We start from the raw sequence: 22,036 nt of genomic DNA on the forward strand, positions 1-22,036 counted from the left end.
TCTTAGTGCACTGTACAGAGGTCCATGTTGAACTCCTCAGTCATGAGCACTGACCTTCAGCAGACCCTCTCCTGCCCCATGAAGCATTTTTCTGGACTTCTAAGGAGGCTCTCAAGAGGCTGACAGTCTGGAAGCAGCAGCTTGCAGTGACTGGGAAAGGCTGTTTGAATTCTAGCGAGGAGAGTGGGGAGCACATTGGGCAATTAGCAGAAACAAACCAGGAAGGAAGAAATCAAGAGGAACAATTCCCCTTAGGGATTTTGTTTTGAGGTTGGGGGGGATGAGGAGAAGAAAGTAGCTGCCCCATAGGGACATTACACATGCAGCTTTATCTCCATCACCTTTTCATACAAGTTGCTCAGTGCTTGTCAAGCTTAAGGAACTATATTCCATTGCGATAGGGCTGAAATGCAGGTTCATGTGCATGAACTGCAGGTTTCCCCATTTCTCTTAATGCACCTTCTCCATGCGCCATAAATCCACAGCTTCCACTCTTAAGTACCAAGGCTTGTGCATTACCACATCATTACAGGAAGAGTCCTAGGGATGAATTCACTACCAAGGTCAGCCAGCATCAGCTGGTGAATCAAAACAAGATGCCAATGTTCCCGCTGCAGTAAAGAGGGGTTTAGAATTGTATAAAAATGCAGAAAATCTCTGCAGTCCTTCCCCAGTCCCTTCCACAACAAGATGTGGTGGCTTGGCAGGGTGATGTCTCTGCTGTCACTAAGTTTGAACGGGGAGGAGACAAAAGGCTTCATTCATAGTCTCAATGAGAAAAAGCAACCATGAAAGCTGCTCCAATTAGATTGGGAGAGGGAAAGAAGGAAGATGTAATGTGGATTTTTGATCTAGGGGATCCCCAAAGAGTTTTATGAACCACATAACAAACCTAACACTTATAGAGCAGAATTTAAAATATGGTGGCAACAGGTGCCAGCATAGAATTGATCCAGTAGAGAAGTTGAGTTGCTTTGATCATCGTGAAGCAGAACGTACCAGGAGCTAGTGTCTGCACCTCCATGGGTTTTGAACACTCTTATCCATACGTTGCTCTGATACAAGCACTATTTGATACAGCATATGTACAATACACACAAGAAGCATCCTGTTATAATCCATCTTTATTTGTAAAAATCCAAATATTAAAATCTTAACATTTCTCTCCTTTTAAAAAACAAAAAGGCACATAAAAAACTACTCCCATCTTTCATCGCCGTAGACTGATATGTCAAAGAAACTCCCTCCCCCCTTTCTCCGCCAGTCCACGTTTCTTCGGGTTCACTTCGTTCTTCATTTCGTTCTTTTCAGGGCACAATTCTGCATTCAAATGCTGAAAGTACACATACACAGGGGAGGTGGAGGGCTGTGCTGTGCACGGACAGTGGTTTTGCAGTTGAATTTTAGTAGTATGTTTCCTTTTCCACCCAACCTACAAAAAGAGAGAAAGAAAGAACTAAGTCAATCTCATGAGGCCGTTTATACATAGGGTGACCAGATGTCCTGATTTTATAGGGACAGTCCAGATTTTTGGGTCTTTTTCTTATATAGGCTCCTATTACACCCTCCCCCTCCCCCCATCCCTGTCCTGATTTTTTAACGTTTGCTGTCTGGTCGCCCTAGCTTAGCTTGTCCATTAAACGTCTGAACTCTTAATGGAGTAGCACAAATGAATGTCAATGCAAGATTAAGTGACCTTGCTGTAATGGAAAGTCTTTCAAAATACTTGATGACTTGCAATTTTCAAACTGCTCTGACTTCCCTGAGCTAGACAAACATGAACCATTATTTTCTAGTACAGTGTGTAAATACTTCCAGGGAAAGGAAAGAGATTGGGGAGGAAGTATTTCGTAATCTGAGCATATTAAGAACTCAGATGTTAGAGAGATTAAGGCCACAGTAGCAAATCTTCAGGGTAGTTCTTCCCTCTTCCCCCCCCCCCCCCTTGCAGATTACTGCCCTTCATGCTGTTCAGCTAGAACAGGATTTTGGGGGGGGGGAGAGGGAGAGAAAGGAGGCAGTGGCAAGAGGGGGAACAAAATACTGAATCAGAACCTTATTTGTTAGTGATGACACCAGAACAGTGATAAGGGACAAATTTAGATGAACTTTGCCCATTCCTATGGCACGTTCACACACAGGAAGAACTGGGCTTCAAGACTAAGTATCACTATTCAATTGGTATTGTCCCTAATTTGAGTTTAACCACATTTTATAATTACTACAATCTCATTTTAAAGAAATGAAGTGATAGTGCAACTCCAAAATGTCAACCCCTATAAGCAATGGGATATATGTGAAATGGCAACTGGGGATTCCCTCTCCTCCTCTCCAGCATTGCAATGTTGTGCCCTGATGCCCAGAGACAAAGAACACACTGCTCAACAGGGCTGAGATTTTTACTGCATATGTAACAGTGCTCAGTTCACTGGAACCATATATTCTTACCTCCAGGGCTCCGTCTGATGATTAGTTTTCTGACCTCATCATACACAAAGATAAGGAGAGAGTATGGGAAGGCACAGAACCACCAGCTTGGTCTGTTTCGGGGAAACAGACATGAGTAAGAATACAGACAGTACATTGCAGAAAGATTCATTAACTGGCATTTGGCAGCAGATCTTCGCATTTATGCTACGAATTGTGTAGATCACTGAATGGAGGCAAGTCCAGACCTGCCAATACAGTAACTTCTGCAAGGGGCTCTGCTGAACCAAGAATCACCAGGGCCAAGAATTACCACTGAGTTTTCCCACAGGAAACTAATCTAATTCCAGATAAAGATTCCAACAAAGGTGTGCCACTGCACCTTTGTCCTGTTTAGTACTAGCTCCTCCCACCCCCACCACTCTGATCTAGGAAGATTTCCTTCCAAGCACAGGTAACCTTTGAACCTTCTGAATCCAAACTATCCCAGCACAAGCCACTCACACGGGAGACTATCATATCTAGGAGCTGCAGAAGTGGCACCGGTGCCTCAGCATCACACTGGGTGACACTGTACAGCTGGGAATGCCAGCTTTTGTAGATTTAAAAGTCCCAGTAATTTTCTCATTGAGACTACATGGGGTAATTGTAAGTGGTTGTTTAGTTTTGGATAAATTCAACTTCATTCTGCTGCTAAATTCCCCATTCTGGTTTCAATCAATCAGATACAGGATATTTTCCACTTCCTGCCTTGAAGAGTTGTTGTGCAATATTAAACAGATGCCACAACCCACTGCAGCAGAGGACTGCACTTCAGCAACTGGGGAAGGGAGGCCTACAGACTGACAAGTCACCTATAGTATCTTTCATCTGAGGATTTCAAGGCACTATTCCCCTTCCTGCACATAAATAAGCTCTACTAGTGTAACTGCAGGCACCCTAGGGAGTTGTGCTGCGTAACTACACTGGCATAGGTGAAGTGGTACAACTTGTGTTTAGACAAGCCCTGTGCTTTGAAGAGATATCATCATCATGGTCACCTGCCAAGGAGGGGGAGGGGGAAGAGAGAGATGGATTTCTGGTGGGCAATGTAAGCTAAGCAGAGAGACTACCAGTGGGTGACTTAAGAGATCATTCTCCAGTCTCGATCCAGTGAAGAGTTCCAAAGCTACATTTTATAAGCTACTCAAACTCTTGGAGAGTCAATTTATGCAATCACATCTTAGCAATATGTGTTTGTTCTGTTGCAACTGTTGGGGAGTAACTGTGAGCTGAAATATCAAGACATGACTTACTTCAGTGGATACATCCTTAAAGCAACATCCATGCCAGGACAATAAGAGAGGAAGGCAGCCAGGGCAGTCTCCTCAAAGAGACCAAATATTAAGATCTTGTTCCTAGGAAAGACAGAAAAGTTAGTGCCAAGGCATCTTCCTCACCAAACATGCTGATTTTCACTGGGGAATCTGATTCGCTAGGATATTCTTTGTACAAAACAGTTATGGAATTATACCCTCTTAATTTCACCCTTATCTTCGCATGGCCTTCACAACGCAGTCAATATTTGAGAATGAGTTATCTTCAGATGTTCTTACAGCCAAGGATCAGAGACAGTCAGTTGTCCACCTAGTCACATTCTGTCTGATCACAGAGAACTGTGGATTGCTCAGAAGCCATAAGCCTCTCTACTTGACCCATTAATGCACCTAATCAGCACTATGCCACTATTAATGCACCTTATTTAATTGTTTGGTGCTTGCTGAGATAGGCCCAGCATTATACTGAAGAGACAGTGAAGACTATTGCCACTGCCTGCCAGCTGCAGCACACATGGACTCCTCCTTAAAACCTTTCCATCCCACACTACTTACTTCATCCCTTGCTGGAAGACTGAATTCCTTCTGGTCTTACAGATGACCAAGTCTGCCCACTGCACCACCACAATGCTGACAAAGAAGGCTGTGTGGCAAGTGAACTCCACAATTTTCCTCTGTTCGTAGGTCTGGAAATGAGGACGAAGAGCATTAGTTCTCATACATTCACCTTCTCCATTCCATGTGCAGATCTACTTGTATCCCAATGCAGGATATGCACATTAGTAATTTGGCTTGTAGACCCCACACTGTGCTCAAACTTACCCACTGCTGCCCATAGCTGTCCTCCACATCATTCACCCACCGGTCATCCCATTTCACTCTGATCCCTATCAAGGAGGAGGGCAAGAACCCATTCTCTGCTAGGATTACAAAGTACGTGAAGAAGCCTCCGAGGGCCTGGATCATACCTGATTGGATTAGAAAGTAACAGATAAAGCTATGCAATCTGTGAAACATGGTCATCACAGACAAGTGATTTGCTAGACAGGAGTTGTTTCTTACACGGAAGCCCCAGGCACATTAAGTCCCTCTTCTCTCATTTACTGGACCCCTAACTACAGGAAATTTGCATTTCTGCAGCTATAACATTCTGTTCCTTTGACCACCATCCAACATCTGTTCCTTCCCCCTCCCCAAGGAAAATGTCCCCAATTTTGTACAGTTACCCATGTTCCATACTTTACTGTAAAGGCCTGAAACTCTGGATCAGGGACACAGGATGAAAACACCCATTTTAAGCCTCATCCCATGTTCCCCACAAACAGCTACATTAATGAAGCTTCAAGGTCTGCTGCAATTAACCACCCTGTGACCTGTGGCATATTTTTGTACTTCCTTTCATCAAGCCTCTAATGATGTGTGTACAGGGGTATACTGGAGAGAATCTTTTACTTCTAATTAAACTAACAATGGGATCTATGTTCCTCCAAACAAGTCTGAACCCAAGGAGAACTAGTTGGCCGCCAGCTACTTTGCAGTGCTGTGTAATTAAATAAAATTACTGTGAAAGTGATTCAGTGGATGAAGTAAGCTGCACAAGCCACCACTATGTGCAGTTGCCTGAAGTTCTCTTAAAAGCCTGAATTTCTGGCTTCCCAAATACAATATGGCCTATGTGGCCAAAAGCCTGTACCCTACAGAAACCTGATAGCAGCTACTGTCCTAGACTGATTGCACAATCCCCCTTGAGGTCAAGCCAGCCCCCCATCAGTGCCGAGCACAGTCCCAAAGGATGAAGCGAAGCAGCAGCTTACCAATCTGCCCGTAAGCCATACTGATCAGTCTCTCGTTCACTAGCTTGTCCGTTTTGGGGTTTCTGGGCTGTCTCTTCATGATATCGCTCTCAGCTTGCTCATATGCCAAGGAGATAGCAGGAACCTTTGGGGTGGAGGACAAGAGTTGGCATATTAGAGCTTTGAAAACAACATGCTTTTCTATTTTCAAAAAGGAGTGGGCGGCTTCCCCTCTGTCCCATTGTAGTGACTAAGAAACATACAGGCCTGTTGCCAAATAATGAATTTAGACTGAGGGCCTATATGTAGTACCTTGCCCTTATATTGGCCCTGAGAGAGGAGCAAAACACTTTAAGCCATCAAGCTTCGATTCTCAGGAGACAGGTAAACTGGGCTATGGAAAGAGTATCTACTGACCAGCTTTGTTTCAGGGCTAAGAAACAAGCTGGTTCCATATTCTCTTGAATCTGAAGTTCTTTAGGGCTATGTCGAACCCATATGTGCCCCTGGTATTCTAAGGTACTTACCATGTCAGTGCCCAAGTCAATGCAGAGAATAGTGACTGTTCCCAGGGGCAGGGGGATGTTAGCGATGATGAAGATTAGGAAAGGTGTGATCTCAGGGATGTTACTGGTCAAGGTGTAAGCAATGGACTTCTTCAGATTATCAAAGATCAGACGACCTAGAAAGGAACAAATACAGATTCTTTACTACCACATGGCAGCCAGGCGGCTTACAGAAAGCTTTATTCCTAAAGCTAACACACCTGTGCTTGAAAGCCTAAACACACTAGTTTTCCCTCTATGCAGAGCTTCTATCACAAGCTGCAGTGCGGTGGAAGTTCGGGTATTCTATTCAAGTCATCATGAAGGCAGTATCACTATCTCAGTTCACCACCAGCAGGTTTCCTTTCTCCATATTCAGTGGAACCATCTTATTTTCAAGTTCATTGGGGGAGTTCAGACATAACTGTTCCTGTGAGTCCCCACTTCCAACTGCCAATGCCCTCTCAAAACCCAACACCTTTCAGTCATCGCAAGCAGCTGTGGCTGGGGATTCAACAGCAGCCAGGGGGAGAGGGAAGCCCTATGGCTGGGCTGCCTTCCATTTCACTTCTGCTGGAGGTAAACAGCCAGATCAAAATCAGGATCCTTACTTCCACAGCTACCAACACATATTAGAGAACAGAAGGGGGATAATAAGTTAACTAACTCCAGACCAGGCCCGGAAGTCTACACAGCAATAAAAAGGTCCCGAGTCCCGCAAGCCCGAGCTAGCTGGCACAAGCGAGCCACAGTTTTTTCTTTGCTGCGTAGGCATACCCTTAGTAACCCTAACTGTAGCTCAGAGAGCCCTACCTTACAACAGGCTTCAGGCCTAACCCTAGCCTTGGAATCCCTTCACTTAGTAGCCAGGGGAGCCCGTAACCCAGATTAAGTACAGATCCCAATGACTTTTTCGGGGGTAGAATTTCCTGCTTGGGTAGGTTTTGTAAGACTTAACTTGGGTTTATAATTCACTTTCACAGTAAAGGGAAGTCTTTCAGAGATCTAGTTTATCCCACAGGGTATCGCCAAGTAAGTGGCTACACTTAGTGTGCTAATTGAAGTTCAACAGGGGCTTGGAAACTCACCTTCCTCTACACCAGTTACAATGGAGGCAAAGTTGTCATCCAGGAGAATCATGTCAGCAGCCTGTTTAGAGACGTCAGAGCCAGCAATACCCATGGCAACACCAATGTCTGCTTTCTTCAGAGCTGGGGAGTCATTCACACCATCACCAGTAACAGCTACAATGGCTCCCTATGCACAGAGAAAGGGAAAGGGAAGATTTCAGTTCCTACAATAGGAACGTGCAAACTTGTAACATTCCCTTGAGAGTGTCCCAGTCTTCCACAGGTATTACCGTTAACCCTTCCCCAACCCTGATCAGCTAGTTTTCTGAACAGGACGACGTAGCTGGAAACAGCTCTTTTAGTGCTATGTTTGGGACCCGATCAAGGTTGTAGGTGACCAGTGAAGGATCTTTGAAAAAAGACAGCCTGTGTCTTCTTTGAAGTACAGAAAGCTGGTATGCCTCTCTGAAGCCTGCAGTCAGTCAGAAATTTCATATCTGGACTTGCTGCTTTCTCTGGAGAACACATTTGGTCTTAGGGTGGGGTGGTGGTAAAGCCTCTCACCTCCAAAGTGTTTAGACCTTAAACCTAACTTCAGCAACTACTTTTCCCCTTGCAGGTCACTTCAGGGCTGTGCATCACTGCAGGCCTCATATTTGAAAATATATATCATACACCTTTCCTCATAGTGTCCATATTCATATATGAAGTCTATACTGAATACCTAGCTGTGGCTCACACCAGCATCAGAAGATGCTTCTGCAGCTGTTGCTGTTACTATAAAGAAAACCTTGAACAACTGGGCAGACATACCCCAGAGTGCTGAGAGATGTCTAGGCCATGCTGTTGCTCTTGAACATGCTGCATACTTGAGCTGGTAGTTTAAAGCGAATACTTTTATGGATGATCAAATAGCTTAGCACTTTCTCCTTACCTGTCGCTGGCAACCTTCCACAATTATAAGCTTCTGCTGAGGAGATGTCCTGGCAAACACAATTTCTGTATGATGAGTCAGAATGTCATCTAGTTGTTCACTGGTCATGTCCTTCAGATCTGTGCCATGGACAACACAGGCCTTGGCATCCCTAGGATTTAACAAAAACACTCACACACTACAAAAGGGAAGTTGCAGCTTTTAATATACTTAAAAGCACTGCCTTCAAGGAGGAGATTCCAAATTTTATAATGTTTGGGGCGTCTTATCTTGTGTGACCAACTCTTACCGTAGGAGAGGGAAGAAAGACTGTTCCTGTGTTCTTCTATGGTCAGTGTTCCCTCTAATTTTTCCCACCCATGTGCAGAATGAATTTTGTTATGTGCACCAATATGGAGGTGACACATCATTTTCATATTGGTGCACATAAAATTAATGTGGTGGGGGTGGAGCCGAGGGGTTCGGAGTGTGGGCTGGGACAGAGGGTTGGGGTGCAGGGGTGTGAGGGCGCCAGCTGGGGGTGCAGGCTCTGGGGTGGGGCCGGGGATGAGGAGTTTGGGGTGCAGGAGGATGCTCCAGGGCTACGGCAGGGAGAGGGAGAGGGAGAGAGGACTCTCCCCCCACAGCAGCACCTGGCTGGGGGGGAGGAAGCGGCGCCTCTCCCTGCTACGGCAGCTCTGGGGCTGGGGCTGCAGGAAAGGCACCCCTCTCCCGGCAGGTCCAGGCACCGCGGGGTAGGGGCGCTCCGACCATGACAGAGTTGGGAGCTGGGCTAGGTTGAGGCCAGGGGAGGGGCACCCCTACCCCAGCAGGTCCCTGGGTGGGTTCCCTGAGCGCCTGTGTGGCACTAAGAAGGCAGCTGCACAGCTTACAGGAAACCTAGCCTACCATTACAAAATAGTCTAACAAAACACAGCTCATGTTATGTTCTAATATTTTAGATTTTCTTACCCACGTAAGGTGTATATTCATGCCAGACTACATTAGACCACCAGCTCTTATGTAGTCCAGCATCCCACCCATTACTGGCCAAATGGATAATACATGTAGCTAATGATGCTACATTGTACATAAGGGGAAATTACTTTCTAACCTCACTGCCAGCCACCAAGACCCCCAAACATGTGGTACAGTTATTCTCCTTAGCCTGTATGAGCACATAACGAGTGTTATGAAGTTACCCTCTCAAAAATCTAACCACAATATTTCATCTTCCTCAGCAATTCATTCTACGGGCCATCTATTCACAGTTCACAAGTGCTCTGTGGAGATTCTCCAAGCAAAACAAAGGCTTGGTCAGGCTAAACAATGCAGGCAGCTCAGTAACCCTATAAGCAGCCAGCTTAGGAATAGGTGAATTTGCCTGATAAATATTTCAAATGTTGTGCTCTCAGGTAGTGAAGGTGCCATGTATTAACCAGTGAGGGAAAGTGAAGTCCTGAAGAGAACCTAAGTAATCTGTCCATAGGACTGTTCTCATTTTGGAAATCTATCTACCCTACTTTGGTGCTATGGACCTTAAGATCAGTTTTGAATGCTATCCCCAGAGCTCCTCAGTTCCTCTGCCCACCCAAAAAATTCAGATTTGGAAGTCTTGAGGGAACAGGGTATTGTTTTGACTTCTGAGAATCTTAACCACCTGTTTTGATTTGAAATTTAAAATATTTATCTTTGGAGTTGAATGAGAGGTCAAATTTTAAGAGAGAGTTCCAGTTACGTTTCCTTACATTACAAGTAAGGAACCTTACACTCAGCATAACTATTTATCCTGTTTGAATTTTTGCAGGCCACTCAGCTTAGATAGTTAAAACAGCCTAGTCATTTTCACTTTTCATTTGAGTTCTTCCATGAACCTTTAATCAATGTTTCAGTGTCTTGGGCCTCAAAGGGGGCTTTTAGTCCAGTTTTGACATGTAACGTATTTATAATCAAGCTTTTCTTTAATGAAGCTTGGCAGAATTCAATTATTATTTTTATAATTTCAACTGGTAACTGATTTTTTTTATGCATATAAAGATTTTTTATCTACTTAAATTTTCAGTTAGGGGAAATTAAATTGTCAGATCCTCCCCCATAATGACAGTAGGTGTTGACGTTCAAAAAGTTAAAACTATAATCAGTAAGACACAAACATCAGATACAAAAATTTACAAAATACCGTTAAAACAAACTTCGTTCTCAAGCAGTGCTTTTCTTACTTTGCTTATCTCAAAATTTTAATTACTGATGAATTTTTTCATCAGTTTGTGCATGTACAGTGAAAACGTTTTCTGGTATTTACTAATAAAACAATCTAATCCTTCCAAGCCTAACAATGTTGTTATATTATAAAGAAGTTTAAATAAGTTTTGGGTGAAAACTGAACTAAAGCACACCTTTAAGTACTCAAGCCACTGAAACATTGATTAATCTTAACATTAAATACATCTTCAATGGCGATTTGGTCAATTGTTCATCTGCTAAATTCCCAGTTAATAATTCCACAATCTCCACTCAGGACACAGTTACCAGTGCTGGCAGCTATGAAATCAGGAAGGTGTGTCCGGCTTTTGGTTTATGCACACTAACGTAATCCAAACAAGCTTTTCGGGTTTTGCGTCAAAGCTATTTTCCCTTATGTAAAAATCTAGTAGTTACTAGAACATTTTGGAGTCAAGTGAACATTTCACTGGGCATGTGACAAGTGCCAAGGAAACACTATGCGCAGTGTTAGACATGTTTACTTTATCTGAGAGTAGAAGTTAAGCGAATAAGGGATGGTGCAGGAGAGACATGAGAGGCAGTCTTTATTCGAAGACAGCCTTTTCCTTTCTATCTACAATGTTTTTTCTGTTCAGTACCTGGGGTTGACCTGGCTGACTGGGATATTCAGACGAGCAGCAATATCCTCTACTGTTTCATTGCCCTCAGAGATGATGCCGACACCCTTGGCAATAGCTTTGGCTGTGATTGGATGGTCTCCTGTAACCATGATAACCTGCAATGCAAATATCAGACATTGTGAAAGCCTAACCCATCCTGTCAAGCAGCGCTCTGTAAAAGAGAGACAGAGTGCGTACTGAAGGAGTGTTAACATTTCCTTTTGTTGTCCCAAGTAAACTGCGGTAAAGATTAAGTCTTATTTCCAGAGTTGCTCTGTTCTTGTTGAACCCCGCCATGTCAATTCAGACTGCGAGAGAGTCAGCAAGGTGACGTCCGTGAAGCAAATCTGAGCTCAGCCAGATATTTAATAGCCATTGCATTACAACTGGCCCATTTGCTGGGGATCTCAGGAGGCCAAGATATGAACAGGACATAGAAATAGAGCTCCCCATCCCCAGGTGGTTCCCCCGAGGAAGGAAAAAGAGAGCAGTGTGGGGAAGCTTGCATTTCCTGGTCAGGAAGAAGACTTCCATCTATGGGACTGTCAGCAATACTTTTAAACCAGCTCGGGTAAGAGACAGGAGAGAACCAACAGAATATTAGGCCCAATTTTGTCTGACTCAGACCAGTTCAGCCATTGGTATGAGGAATTTGGACTCTCCATCAAAAAATTTTTTTTCAGTCTGCTATTTGATTAGCATGGACCCTGCATTACTCCGTTAGGTTAAATGGCAAACTTCCAAAGCATTAAGTGTCTTAGCCTTTAAGAATGGCATCAGAGTGAACTGGGCCCAGGGAAGTATTCACTACTAGCTACAAATCTCCAGTCTCAGGCACATGCAGTACACATGTACCCACATGTGGAACACACATAAGGATCAGCACTCGAAGGAGAACCTAGTTTCTTCCAGGTCTGAATACTGGGCTCACTCATTTCATTTGTATTTTAGCTTATGTCATCGCACACACTTAAAGAGAGATACCTTGATTCCAGCACTTCTGCATTTGCCAACAGCATCTGGCACAGCAGCACGAGGAGGGTCAATCATAGAAATCAACCCAACAAAGCAGAGGTTTTCTACAGGAAAGTTGATGTCATCTGCGTCAAACTGGAAGCCTTCTGGGAACTTATCATCTGGCAGAGCCAAGTGGCAAAAGCCTGCAGCAAGTCAATAACAATGATTAGTTTGTGCCCCTAAGCAGGCAAGTTTAGTGGTGAATTCACTTATTGTGAATAACAGTGGTGAGGACCTCTGTAAGTTAGTGCCAGGTCTTCTGCTCAGGAGCCCAGTCAATGTTATTCAAAGTAAGCATCACTCCTGCTGGCTTAAAAGTTTTCCTAGACTAGTGGCTAGTTGCCAATGCCAGGTGACCGAGCACTACTTAGTTTACATGAAATGGAGCAATTTTTAATATAATGCAGCCCATGGAAATGATAGGTTCCGGCATGCATTGATTCATTTTGATCCAAGCAGTCTGGCTACCCTGTATGATGGGACCCCAAAACATCCATGTAGGCTGCACCCAATATTAGAACAAGTGCATATCCCTCCCAAGGGAGAGATTCTTTCCAGATCAATGCTGAAGTGCCCTGTAAGTTAGAGACAGTTGCATTGCTAGAACAGAACACAACCCCCTGTACTTAATCCATGCTTCTGTGGCATTGTGTGTGGAGCCCAAGCCACTGGCAGTGCGCTATGACTACATTTCCTTACCTAGTACTCTCTCCCCAAGGCCGCCCAATTCAAGGTAGGCATTTTGAAAAGCATCTTTTGCCTCCTCATCCAGCGGCTGTTCTTTTCCATGGATCAAAATGGAGCTGCAGCGGTCCAGGATTCTCTCCGGGGCTCCCTTCATCACCAGCAGGTAGCGAGACTCTGATGGATTGGCATTCATATGGATAGACAGCTAGGTTGTAAGAGAAGAGCTTTTACGGCTTTATATATGTACAGCATGAGATTAATGGGATTGCTCCCATTAAAAATGCCACACAGAATGGTTAGTTTCTACAGTGATTTGGAAGAGTTGGAATGAGTGTTAAGCACTTTCTGCCTATACAAGTATTCAATAATGAATTGGAGAATTAAGGCAGATCCCTTTAAGGTACTCTGGAAACACAGGAATTCTGGCAAGTCCTCTCCCACAACCTTGGTTATATGTGGGTGTCGAGAACTCTCTAACGTGTTTCATTTATTTTAAAAGATCACATTTGCAATTTGGTTAGTTTCCCCAGACTGAACCTCTCCTAGTCTCCCATCACAACACTGAGATACATAACAAAAAAACAAAACTCTATTTGCAGCCAATGCAATCCCATTGCAGACAGTGCTGCATGTTATACAGGGCTGATCTAGCCCCTGAGGCACTTTGTATAAACTAACATATAGGGGCTGGGAACCCTTCTTCCTCAGGAGGGTCTTGCTCCCTTTTACCTGGTATTTGTTGGTAGAGTTGAATGGTATTTCCACTACTTTGGCATTCCTTTCTCTCATCTCTTTGACAGAACCACAGCACACTTCAATACATTTTAGAAGTGCAGATTCAGACGCATCACCTGCAACTGCCCTCTGTTAAAATAAAAAAAAAAAAGTTTCACACATTGTAAACCTGCATGCGTTCACTCTTTCAGTGAAGAGACAAAGCATCTCAAACAAGGCTGAAGCCAAATTCAAGTAGACCTCTAGAGTGTGGAGAAAGTTATGTAACCAACAGGACAATCTAAGAAGAGTTGTGGCAGACAGGTATTACAGTAATAAGAAATTACTTTTTAACGGCTTCAAGTCATGAACGAAGAGATGCAAGAATCAGGATTACAATAGGTATAAGATTTCATGGTAGCTGATTGATATTAAAAACAGATAGAGGATTTATAGTCACAGAACCAGTATTGCTGAATAGTCAAGACAGTTATTCTGTCCTACATGGCTTCTTCTACACTGTTATCAAGCATAGTATCAATGCATTACTGGAAGGTGCTTAAAGTGACATAATTAACCTGTCAAACGCTAGATATAAGAGCAGTGCTTCACTTGTGCAGACATTAGACTAGGCTGGATCTTAGCATTTCTCCTCCACAATTATCGCCATGTGGCATTTGCTTTAGTGACCTACAGTTATGTCAGAAGGTCAGACAAGATTAGGCACAAGTGTACTGTGAAGTTAATGAAAAATCTTATGACACCTGCTCACTCTGCTCCTATGCCCACCACTGCCAGTTTCTTTAAAGCGAAGTATACTTTTATGGAACCCACTCCCCACATACTATGCGGGAATAACCAAAAGAGGAGAGAAAAAATGCACCAAGCTGTGTAGGAAACCTTGCTCTGGCACATTCCCAGCCCGATGTGTTCTACTCCCTTAACCTGCAGACGTCAGGGGTCAGCCGAAGGCAAAGATCATGCTGCAGGAGCCATACATCTCAGAACCACCTCCTACCCCTGCCAGAGGCACAGAAAGGGAAATTGTTTCTCCAGCTTTCCTCTATGGGTCTGTTCACAGGAAAAGCCAGGAGTACCAGCTGGCCTTCCCTCCCTACATGTCCACTGCAATCCCAGGACTGGCGGGCATGTGACAGACATTGCATAAATTGTTACTGCACTGCCTTCACCAGTCTAGACAACTGGATTGTAACACCAACAAATCAGAGCAAAAACGGTTGTCAGGATAGTTTAGAATGCCTTTAACTGAACTCACCTTGAGAATAGGTACATTTTCTTGATTGGCCTGGAACACAGCACGATTGCAGAGACCTGCAACTCTGGACAGAGCAGCCCAGGTAAGAGAACTCTTGTCAAAGGAGGCACCTGGAAGCAGGGGAAGAAGGGAAATGTTATGGTGCCAAATAGATATGGGAAAAGGCTTCATTCGGCTCAGCATAAAGTCTCAGTCGTTTCTACCTCAGACTATAAGAAAGCTCATATTTGTCCTACTGGGTGTTTTGCATCTGCTTCTTTTCCCCTAAATTTTAGTCACAAGTTACTCTGGGGAGCAAGTGGTGAGTAGGGAAAGGCCTGGGGATTAACAGAGTAGCTAAATATTTTAAGAATGGGCTTCTGTAGTCTAGATTCTATAGACTACTAGTTATGTTTTCAGTAGTAGCAAGGGTCAGACTGACTTCCTTTCATAGATCGGGACACTAGGAATCAGAATTCCTGGGTTCCACTCCCGCTCTCCCACACATGGTTAGGGAAGTCCTGGCCTCACTGTGCCCAGTCTACAAAATTAATTTAAGTTCTATCACAGGGATGACAATTAAAGGACTCATCCACTCCATTTACCCCATGTTTATTGTTGAGGAGCTTCAAATGACAAGAATTGAACATGGTTTCCCTGGAAAGAGTAAACCAGGCAAAAGCCTTTAAAAAAGTCATTTGCTAGTTGGGAGGGACACAACTATTAAGCCTCAAAGATTTTTCTTCATTGAATAAACACTGGTTTATTCCTACTATCGTCAGCCCAAATGTTTATACTGCACTTTGTGTGCTTCCAATAATGCTTTGTATTTATATAGCTTGATACTTTGCACTGTATTAAACATGGTTGAAGTACTAGTGTAGACTAGACACAGTCACTTTCAAAACTGGATCAGACAAGCACAATCAGACCCAGGGAAAATCAAGTCTTCCTCACCAGTGCAAGTGCACCTGATAACTAAAACAACATTTTCTAGTTTAGAAAAAATTAGACAGTGGCAGAGCTAGGACTGAAACTCATGATTTACAGGCACTTTACATAATAGGCTTGTAAGATTCTACTTTGAGTGGTGAGAAGACTTTGATATCTTGCCAAACGATAACATCAAGGTCCTAGATCAAATCCAAAACCTGACTCGGAACTAGGGGAAGTGATCTTTCCAATGCTCACTGTCTAGGAGTTATCAGTTCAATGAGATATACATTCAGGATAAAAGAGGAAGTTAGCATGGGGCCATAATGAGGTTAATATTGATTAACCAGGAACTGTAGCAGACAAGTTCTAAATCCTTCCAACTCTGCACTCCAGACACCAAAGTCTTTTTACACTATCTGTAAGCTAAGACATCTCTAGCACAACATGCTAATTAGAAACTTCAATTGAAAGAACTTTTCTTACCGCTTTGGTTCTCTGTGGTGTCAGCCTCATGAATCTGATTGTCAAACCACATGTGGGCAACTGTCATGCGGTTCTGAGTCAGGGTGCCAGTTTTGTCGGAGCAGATGGTGGATGTGGAGCCCAGGGTTTCCACGGCTTCCAAGTTCTTCACCAGACAATTCTTACGAGCCATACGCTTGGCCGTTAGTGTCAAACACACCTGGGAGAGGAAGTGAGAAAGATGGAAGAATCAGACAGGTGCTTGTACACTAATTTAGTTCTACATAGCCCACAACTGGTACTAGAGTGCAGTAATTTTGCGTTTAGAAGCTGTAGTTACCACTCCCTCACAAGAACAGAAAGCACGGATTCTTAGACTTGTTTAAATTTAGACCAGACTGTATTTTCTCCTTCATAAACCTCTCTTAGGATATCACATCCTGGGTCAGAATGCCAATAAAAAAAATAAAATGCGTACAGAAACTACTCAAGAACATGAGAAGTTTCTGAAACAATTTGGCAAATCAGGCTATCTAAAGTAAGTGGAAATGGCCTTTCCCAGCCATTCAGTTGGGAACTCAAAGGCATGAGAGTAAGCAGGTGGAAGGTACCTTTTTACTTAAGCACAACCCCCTGCACCACACACACTATTTTGAAGTAAAAAGGTTAAATGTCACCACATTGGATAGTCTCCTGCTTTTCATTGTATCAGAAAGGGAACTGCATTTACAGTCCTGACCTTTTGACTAAAAAGAGTTAATAGTCTTGCAATATGAAACTTATTTTATGATTTAGTAATTTGGGGCCCCATCTACACTAGCTGAAGAGTTTCAAAACTGTGGTTAATTTTGCAAAAGGGTTCAAATGTAGTTTGGATGAGTTGGTACTAGGCAGAAACATGGGATTGTTTCTCAGACTAAATTAATCACTATCACAGGTTGGCCCCACCCACACAGACCAAGGAGACTTTTCAGCAATGAGAATACCCTTTGCTATGCTACAGTTTGCCTTCAAGTACAATCTGAGAAAGATTAAGTGCAACTGCTTTCAAACCATCTTGATATTCCCCACCAGCTCACCGTGACAGTAGCAAGCAGACCCTCAGGAACGTTGGCAACAATGATTCCAATGAGGAAGATGACTGCCTCCAGCCAGGTGTACTCAAGGATCAATGAGAGGATGAAGAAGCTGACTCCCAGGAACACAGCCACTCCAGTGATGATGTGGATAAAGTGCTCAATCTCAGTTGCAATGGGAGTTTTCCCCCCTTCCAGTCCAGATGCGAGAGTGGCAATACGGCCCATCACAGTATTATCGCCAATGTTAATGACAACACCACGGGCAGTGCCTGGAAGTGAGAGATAACAGGTTTTAATAGAGTACTCACTGATGCCAAACACAGAAAGCTACTTCGCTCTGGTTTGAGTTTGGAGGTGCTTAATCAGATCTCCATGCATTTATTTAAAACAACCGTGTTTGTTCACACCACAATAGCCTTTACACCCTCATCCACATCAAGCATATGTGAGGAGGAATCTAACCCAGCCCCAGAGCAGGAATTCTTGTGTAAATAAAACCACCACTGCCATGCAGCCTTCCTGCACACCTCCTCCCTTGGATTCCAATTAGGGAACAAGGACCTACTGCATGGCAGTGCACCCACAGGGTTTTTAAGAGGGCAGATAGCTTTCCGACAAAGGGATGACGAAAGCCAGGCACAAGATGACATAAGCAGGCACAGACTTTTGCTTGCTTATTACGGCAGAAGAAGGGAATCCCTTCCAAATGCCAGTCCCTATCCCTCTGGTACAACATAACAAGTGTCAACCAACTACGAAGTACAACATTTCTGCTCCAACACTGGACTGACAGAGTGATCTAGACATATGCATGTTGCCATAAAAGGTATGTATGTGCATATCTGAGGGCAGAACTGAGCCCCACATGTTTACCAAAAAAAGACACTACTTTTTATTTGTAAATCCTCATTGCACTTTATCTGGTTACATTGGGACATGTCTGTCACACAAAATGACAAAGGGAGGGGCTAATTTATACAATAGCCACTGAGTCTGCTGAAGAATTCTGCAGGAGGAATACTAGTTCTGTTTGAGGGGCACTGGAATTCTAAATTCTCTAAAGCAGCTGCGTTATTTTCAAAACACAACACCTGTGTCTGAATATTATATTAGAGTGCCCCAGACCTCAATTGGGCCTTTGGGTGAGAACGATGCCAGGGGAGCTGTACAAACCCATGTTCCTTTTCCTTTTTAAAGATTTGAAATAGTTAAATTAATAGAAGTCGAGTAAAGCAACATCTTGGAGGAAACCAGAAACTCAAAGCTAACATTGCTGCAGAAGCTTACTGTCCAATTACACACTGTCAATTTCCTATCAGAAACAGCCTCTCTCAGGGGCTATACCCTGGTTGTTTGCATGGGAGTTGGAAGTGGAGTCCATGTGCTTCCAACTACTTAAAGTTACACATTAAACATTTATACTGCCATAGCAGTTTCTTGATTTAATGTTTTAACCCCACCGTGTTACATTAGTGCACATTTTATGGAGTATTAAAGCCACGTACCTTCTACACAGTTGGTGGAAAAGAAAGCAATATTCCTGGTCTCCAGTGGGTTCTCGTTCGTGAAATCTGGAGACCTGGTCTGAGGCTCTGACTCACCAGTGAGTGAGGAGTTATCCACCTGCATGGAAGATACAGCACACTGTTTCTTGCACAAGCGGACAAATACACAGGAAGGAAAAGAAATTTAAGGGGAACACACTGGAATTCTAGGGCACTTCTATATTATCATCGAAAAAACTAACGTCCCATAAATTCAGCATTGAATTTAGCTAGTTAGAAAAGTGACTCCCTTAGTATGGAATAGGGTTTTCAGAGACATTTGAAAATGCACCCACCTTACAGCCATGAGCACTTATGATACGAAGATCAGCTGGAATTCTGTCTCCTCCTTTCACCTCCACTAGATCTCCAACTACAACACCTTCAGCATTTATGCTCAGCTTCTCACCATTTCTGATCACAAGGGCTTGCTATAAGAGTCAAGGAATACACTACTTTAAATATAATTCAGAAAAGGCTTCAAGGGGCCAGCGGGTTTTTCCTCTCATGGTGGTAAGTCAACTTATTTACCTCATATGGGAATGTGGTTGAAGAAAAAGGATGGGTTTAGTTTTCTGGTCATTAAGAGCTCCTTCTTGCCATGGTGAAGAGGGCCTATGGCAGTTATGTGCGACATGGGCTATTTAATCCAAATCAGAGCTAAATTTCTTTAAGTGCTTTATAATCAGGCCAACAGAAGTTCAATATACTAAGAAGCTGCAGTCAAGTGCTTTACTGGACACCAATAACTGGTGATACTCATCCAGTGAGGAGTATAGCTAGCGTTTGTTATTGTGCACTAAGTAACTTTGCTAATGCCAAGAGAAATATGAAACTTCCACTTTTAACAGATGGAGACCCATACTGACAGGTTGGCATTAAAGAAGTCAAATCTGCTAAAAACTAGTAAAATACTCCCTAAAACCAGTCACATCTTTTGCAGTGACAGCAACATTCTAATCTGGTTAACAATCCTGAGCTAGCTAAAACCTGATCGACTGCTGGGTGATTAGACATTACATACCTGAGGCACCATGTTCTTGAAGGATTCCATGATCTTGGAACTCTTTGCTTCTTGGTAGTACGAGAAGCAGCCAGTTATGATAACAACAGCAGCCAACACAACACCCAGATACAACTGCAATGAACAAAAAAAGTCAACTGAGAGCAGATTTTGACTGAAGGGTTTAGTTATCAATTTCTAATGCTTACACTAAATTGGACAGCTACTTGCAGTCTTTGCATAATGTCTGAGCACAAGTTAATCAAGAGCTACAGTCAATTTTATGTTCCAGGAAACAGCTGAAACTTCTGTTAATGAGATTGGATGTAAGCTGGAATTCAGCTGCTGAAGGTATGGATTGAAGACCATATATGTAGAAGCACAGAAATTAAACTAGAGTGAGACCATAGTTATGAAAATACTACCATTCACTAAAAACCTTAGGAAGAGTTCCTGGACTGAAGGTTTAGATGCAAGACAAACAACATGTCTAGCTCAATGCAAATGAGCTTAGTACATAAGTACTCACATTATCATTATTTGCCTCCTCCTCCATTGCAGCCTGGATGCCATAAGCCAGAAAACAAAGAACAGCTCCAATCCACAATAGAAGGGAGAATCCTCCAAACAGCTGCCGGCAGAACTTTACCCATTCAGGAGTGGTAGGGGGAGGTGTGAGGGCGTTTGGGCCATCCCGAGCCAAAATCTCAGCAGCACGAGCAGTTGTCAAACCCTAGAACGCAGGTTGGGAAGGTAGTCTAGTTATAGCACTGCAGTAAGGTCACACCACCAGGCTCTTCCTCAGTTTGAGGCACTGTGGTCAAATGTGATTGAGCAAGCCATTCTGAGCTCATTGCAAGAATGAAAGCAAAGGCCTGCCTCTGCTTTGCTTCCCGCTCTGCTCCTGCAAACTAAAGGAGAGAACACTTTCCTTTCAATAAAAGAGCAAAGACAATAGGAGCTTATGTAGCCTTTTAGTGTCTCCAGGTAACTATTTGTACTACAAATCTGCACAATAAAATAACCGCACTTCTATTTCCAGCTCGCAGATGAAAAGTACAAGCTGGCCAGGTGAAAGGAATGATACAGGAGTTCACAATGATGATGGGCCTTCAACGTCACAGGTGTGACGGGACCACAATTGTGGAAGTTATGACCCCCTACCCCCACTGCGAGAACGGTCCACAGCAGACTGTCAGAGGCTCGGAAGCTATGGTACAAGCAAAAATCAAAATGGCCTTTTATGTGGCTATTTTGATTTTAGTCTTCCCGAAAAAGTCTCTCAAGTTTTCAAAAAGCTTGACTTGTATGAGAATTAAGTTTTTCGCCCTACTGTGCTATAAGACCCAAAATAAAAGATATCTTGCTGCATCAAACCTTGTAGGGAACAGCTGTCAACAAAACAGTACCAACCAAGGTGTGAAACCAGCATTGTACCCTGCTCAAAGTGCTGACCAATTCATTTATGTGATATTAATCTTAGTAAGCTAGCACATTTTACACGTTTCTACAAGTCTCAGAAAAAACAGTCAAGTGGGAGATAAGTGATGTAGAATTTTTTTTGAAGTTTGTCTGAAGATTTTTTTTTTTTTAAACCAACTAGCTACACCATCTACCTACAAGATTTTTTTTTTTTTTGGCCTGAAAGCTGGAAAAAAAAATTTCCCCAGGTTGTGTGCGCCCTGTACAATCAGTTTCTCTCTTGCTGAGAGGCCCCTTTTTTAGGAGAATAGAAATATACTTGTACAAAACAATCAGGACATTAAGTTGCTCTTTAAACAAGACTATTTCAAAATGCTCTATCCCTTTAGTTATCAAGTACAGTAACTCAGTGGGGGTTTGCTTCTTGTCTCTGTTTCCGGCACCCTTTGTTATAAAAGTAACATTTTAACTACATGCGTCTGACGAAGTGGGTATTCACCCACGAAAGCTTATGCTCCAATACTTCTGTTAGTCTATAAGGTGCCACAGGACTCTGTCGATTTTAACTACTGATGGTCAGTGTTACGTTTGTGGCCATGTCCTTCCTGGTTTACAGCAGAGGATTACCAGACAAATACACGTGCAAGAGAACACAAGCAAGAACACTCAATGCAAAACCTAAGAATCAACCTGACCTTGGAATACTTAAGAGGCAGATGAATAAATCCCAACTTTGTTAACGAACAGTCACTAAAATATTTGAGCCAATCAGTATAAAGGGAGGAAGAGGAGAAATATTTGTGAACTCTAATGCTAAAACTGTTAATGCACAGACTCCCTCAGAGGCTGGAAGATTAACTGGAAGAGTGGTGCTAAACAAATTTGACAGCATGCAGATCTCCCTTCACAGCAGGCTTATCATATTGGTGAAGCTGTTCCTTTTTAAAAGTTGACAAATGGGACACGCAAAA

The 22,036-nt window shown here is 43.2% G+C and overlaps 1 protein-coding gene across 1 annotated transcript in view; it reads right to left on the minus strand.

Annotated features, from left to right (window-relative positions):
- Positions 1-1,106: 1,106 nt before the first annotated feature.
- Positions 1,107-22,036, minus strand: part of ATP1A1 (ATPase Na+/K+ transporting subunit alpha 1) — a 30,900-nt gene continuing 9,970 nt past the window's right edge. The window contains exons 4-23 of the mRNA XM_024208484.2: positions 20,173-20,376; positions 19,665-19,778; positions 18,937-19,071; positions 18,602-18,719; positions 17,097-17,365; positions 16,039-16,237; positions 14,641-14,750; positions 13,380-13,514; positions 12,663-12,855; positions 11,931-12,106; positions 10,926-11,062; positions 8,086-8,236; positions 7,170-7,338; positions 6,064-6,218; positions 5,558-5,681; positions 4,566-4,711; positions 4,299-4,429; positions 3,723-3,824; positions 2,449-2,540; positions 1,107-1,432 (exon numbers count right to left, since the gene is read on the minus strand). Coding sequence (XP_024064252.2) covers positions 1,404-1,432; positions 2,449-2,540; positions 3,723-3,824; positions 4,299-4,429; positions 4,566-4,711; positions 5,558-5,681; positions 6,064-6,218; positions 7,170-7,338; positions 8,086-8,236; positions 10,926-11,062; positions 11,931-12,106; positions 12,663-12,855; positions 13,380-13,514; positions 14,641-14,750; positions 16,039-16,237; positions 17,097-17,365; positions 18,602-18,719; positions 18,937-19,071; positions 19,665-19,778; positions 20,173-20,376 — 2,889 coding nt within the window. The 3' untranslated portion in view covers positions 1,107-1,403. The remainder of the gene's footprint in view (positions 1,433-2,448; positions 2,541-3,722; positions 3,825-4,298; positions 4,430-4,565; positions 4,712-5,557; positions 5,682-6,063; positions 6,219-7,169; positions 7,339-8,085; positions 8,237-10,925; positions 11,063-11,930; positions 12,107-12,662; positions 12,856-13,379; positions 13,515-14,640; positions 14,751-16,038; positions 16,238-17,096; positions 17,366-18,601; positions 18,720-18,936; positions 19,072-19,664; positions 19,779-20,172; positions 20,377-22,036) is intronic.

This window comes from Terrapene carolina, unplaced genomic scaffold (assembly GCF_002925995.2).
Source record: "Terrapene carolina triunguis isolate 2854851 unplaced genomic scaffold, T_m_triunguis-2.0 Scaffold242, whole genome shotgun sequence".
NCBI lineage: Eukaryota > Metazoa > Chordata > Testudines > Emydidae > Terrapene > Terrapene triunguis.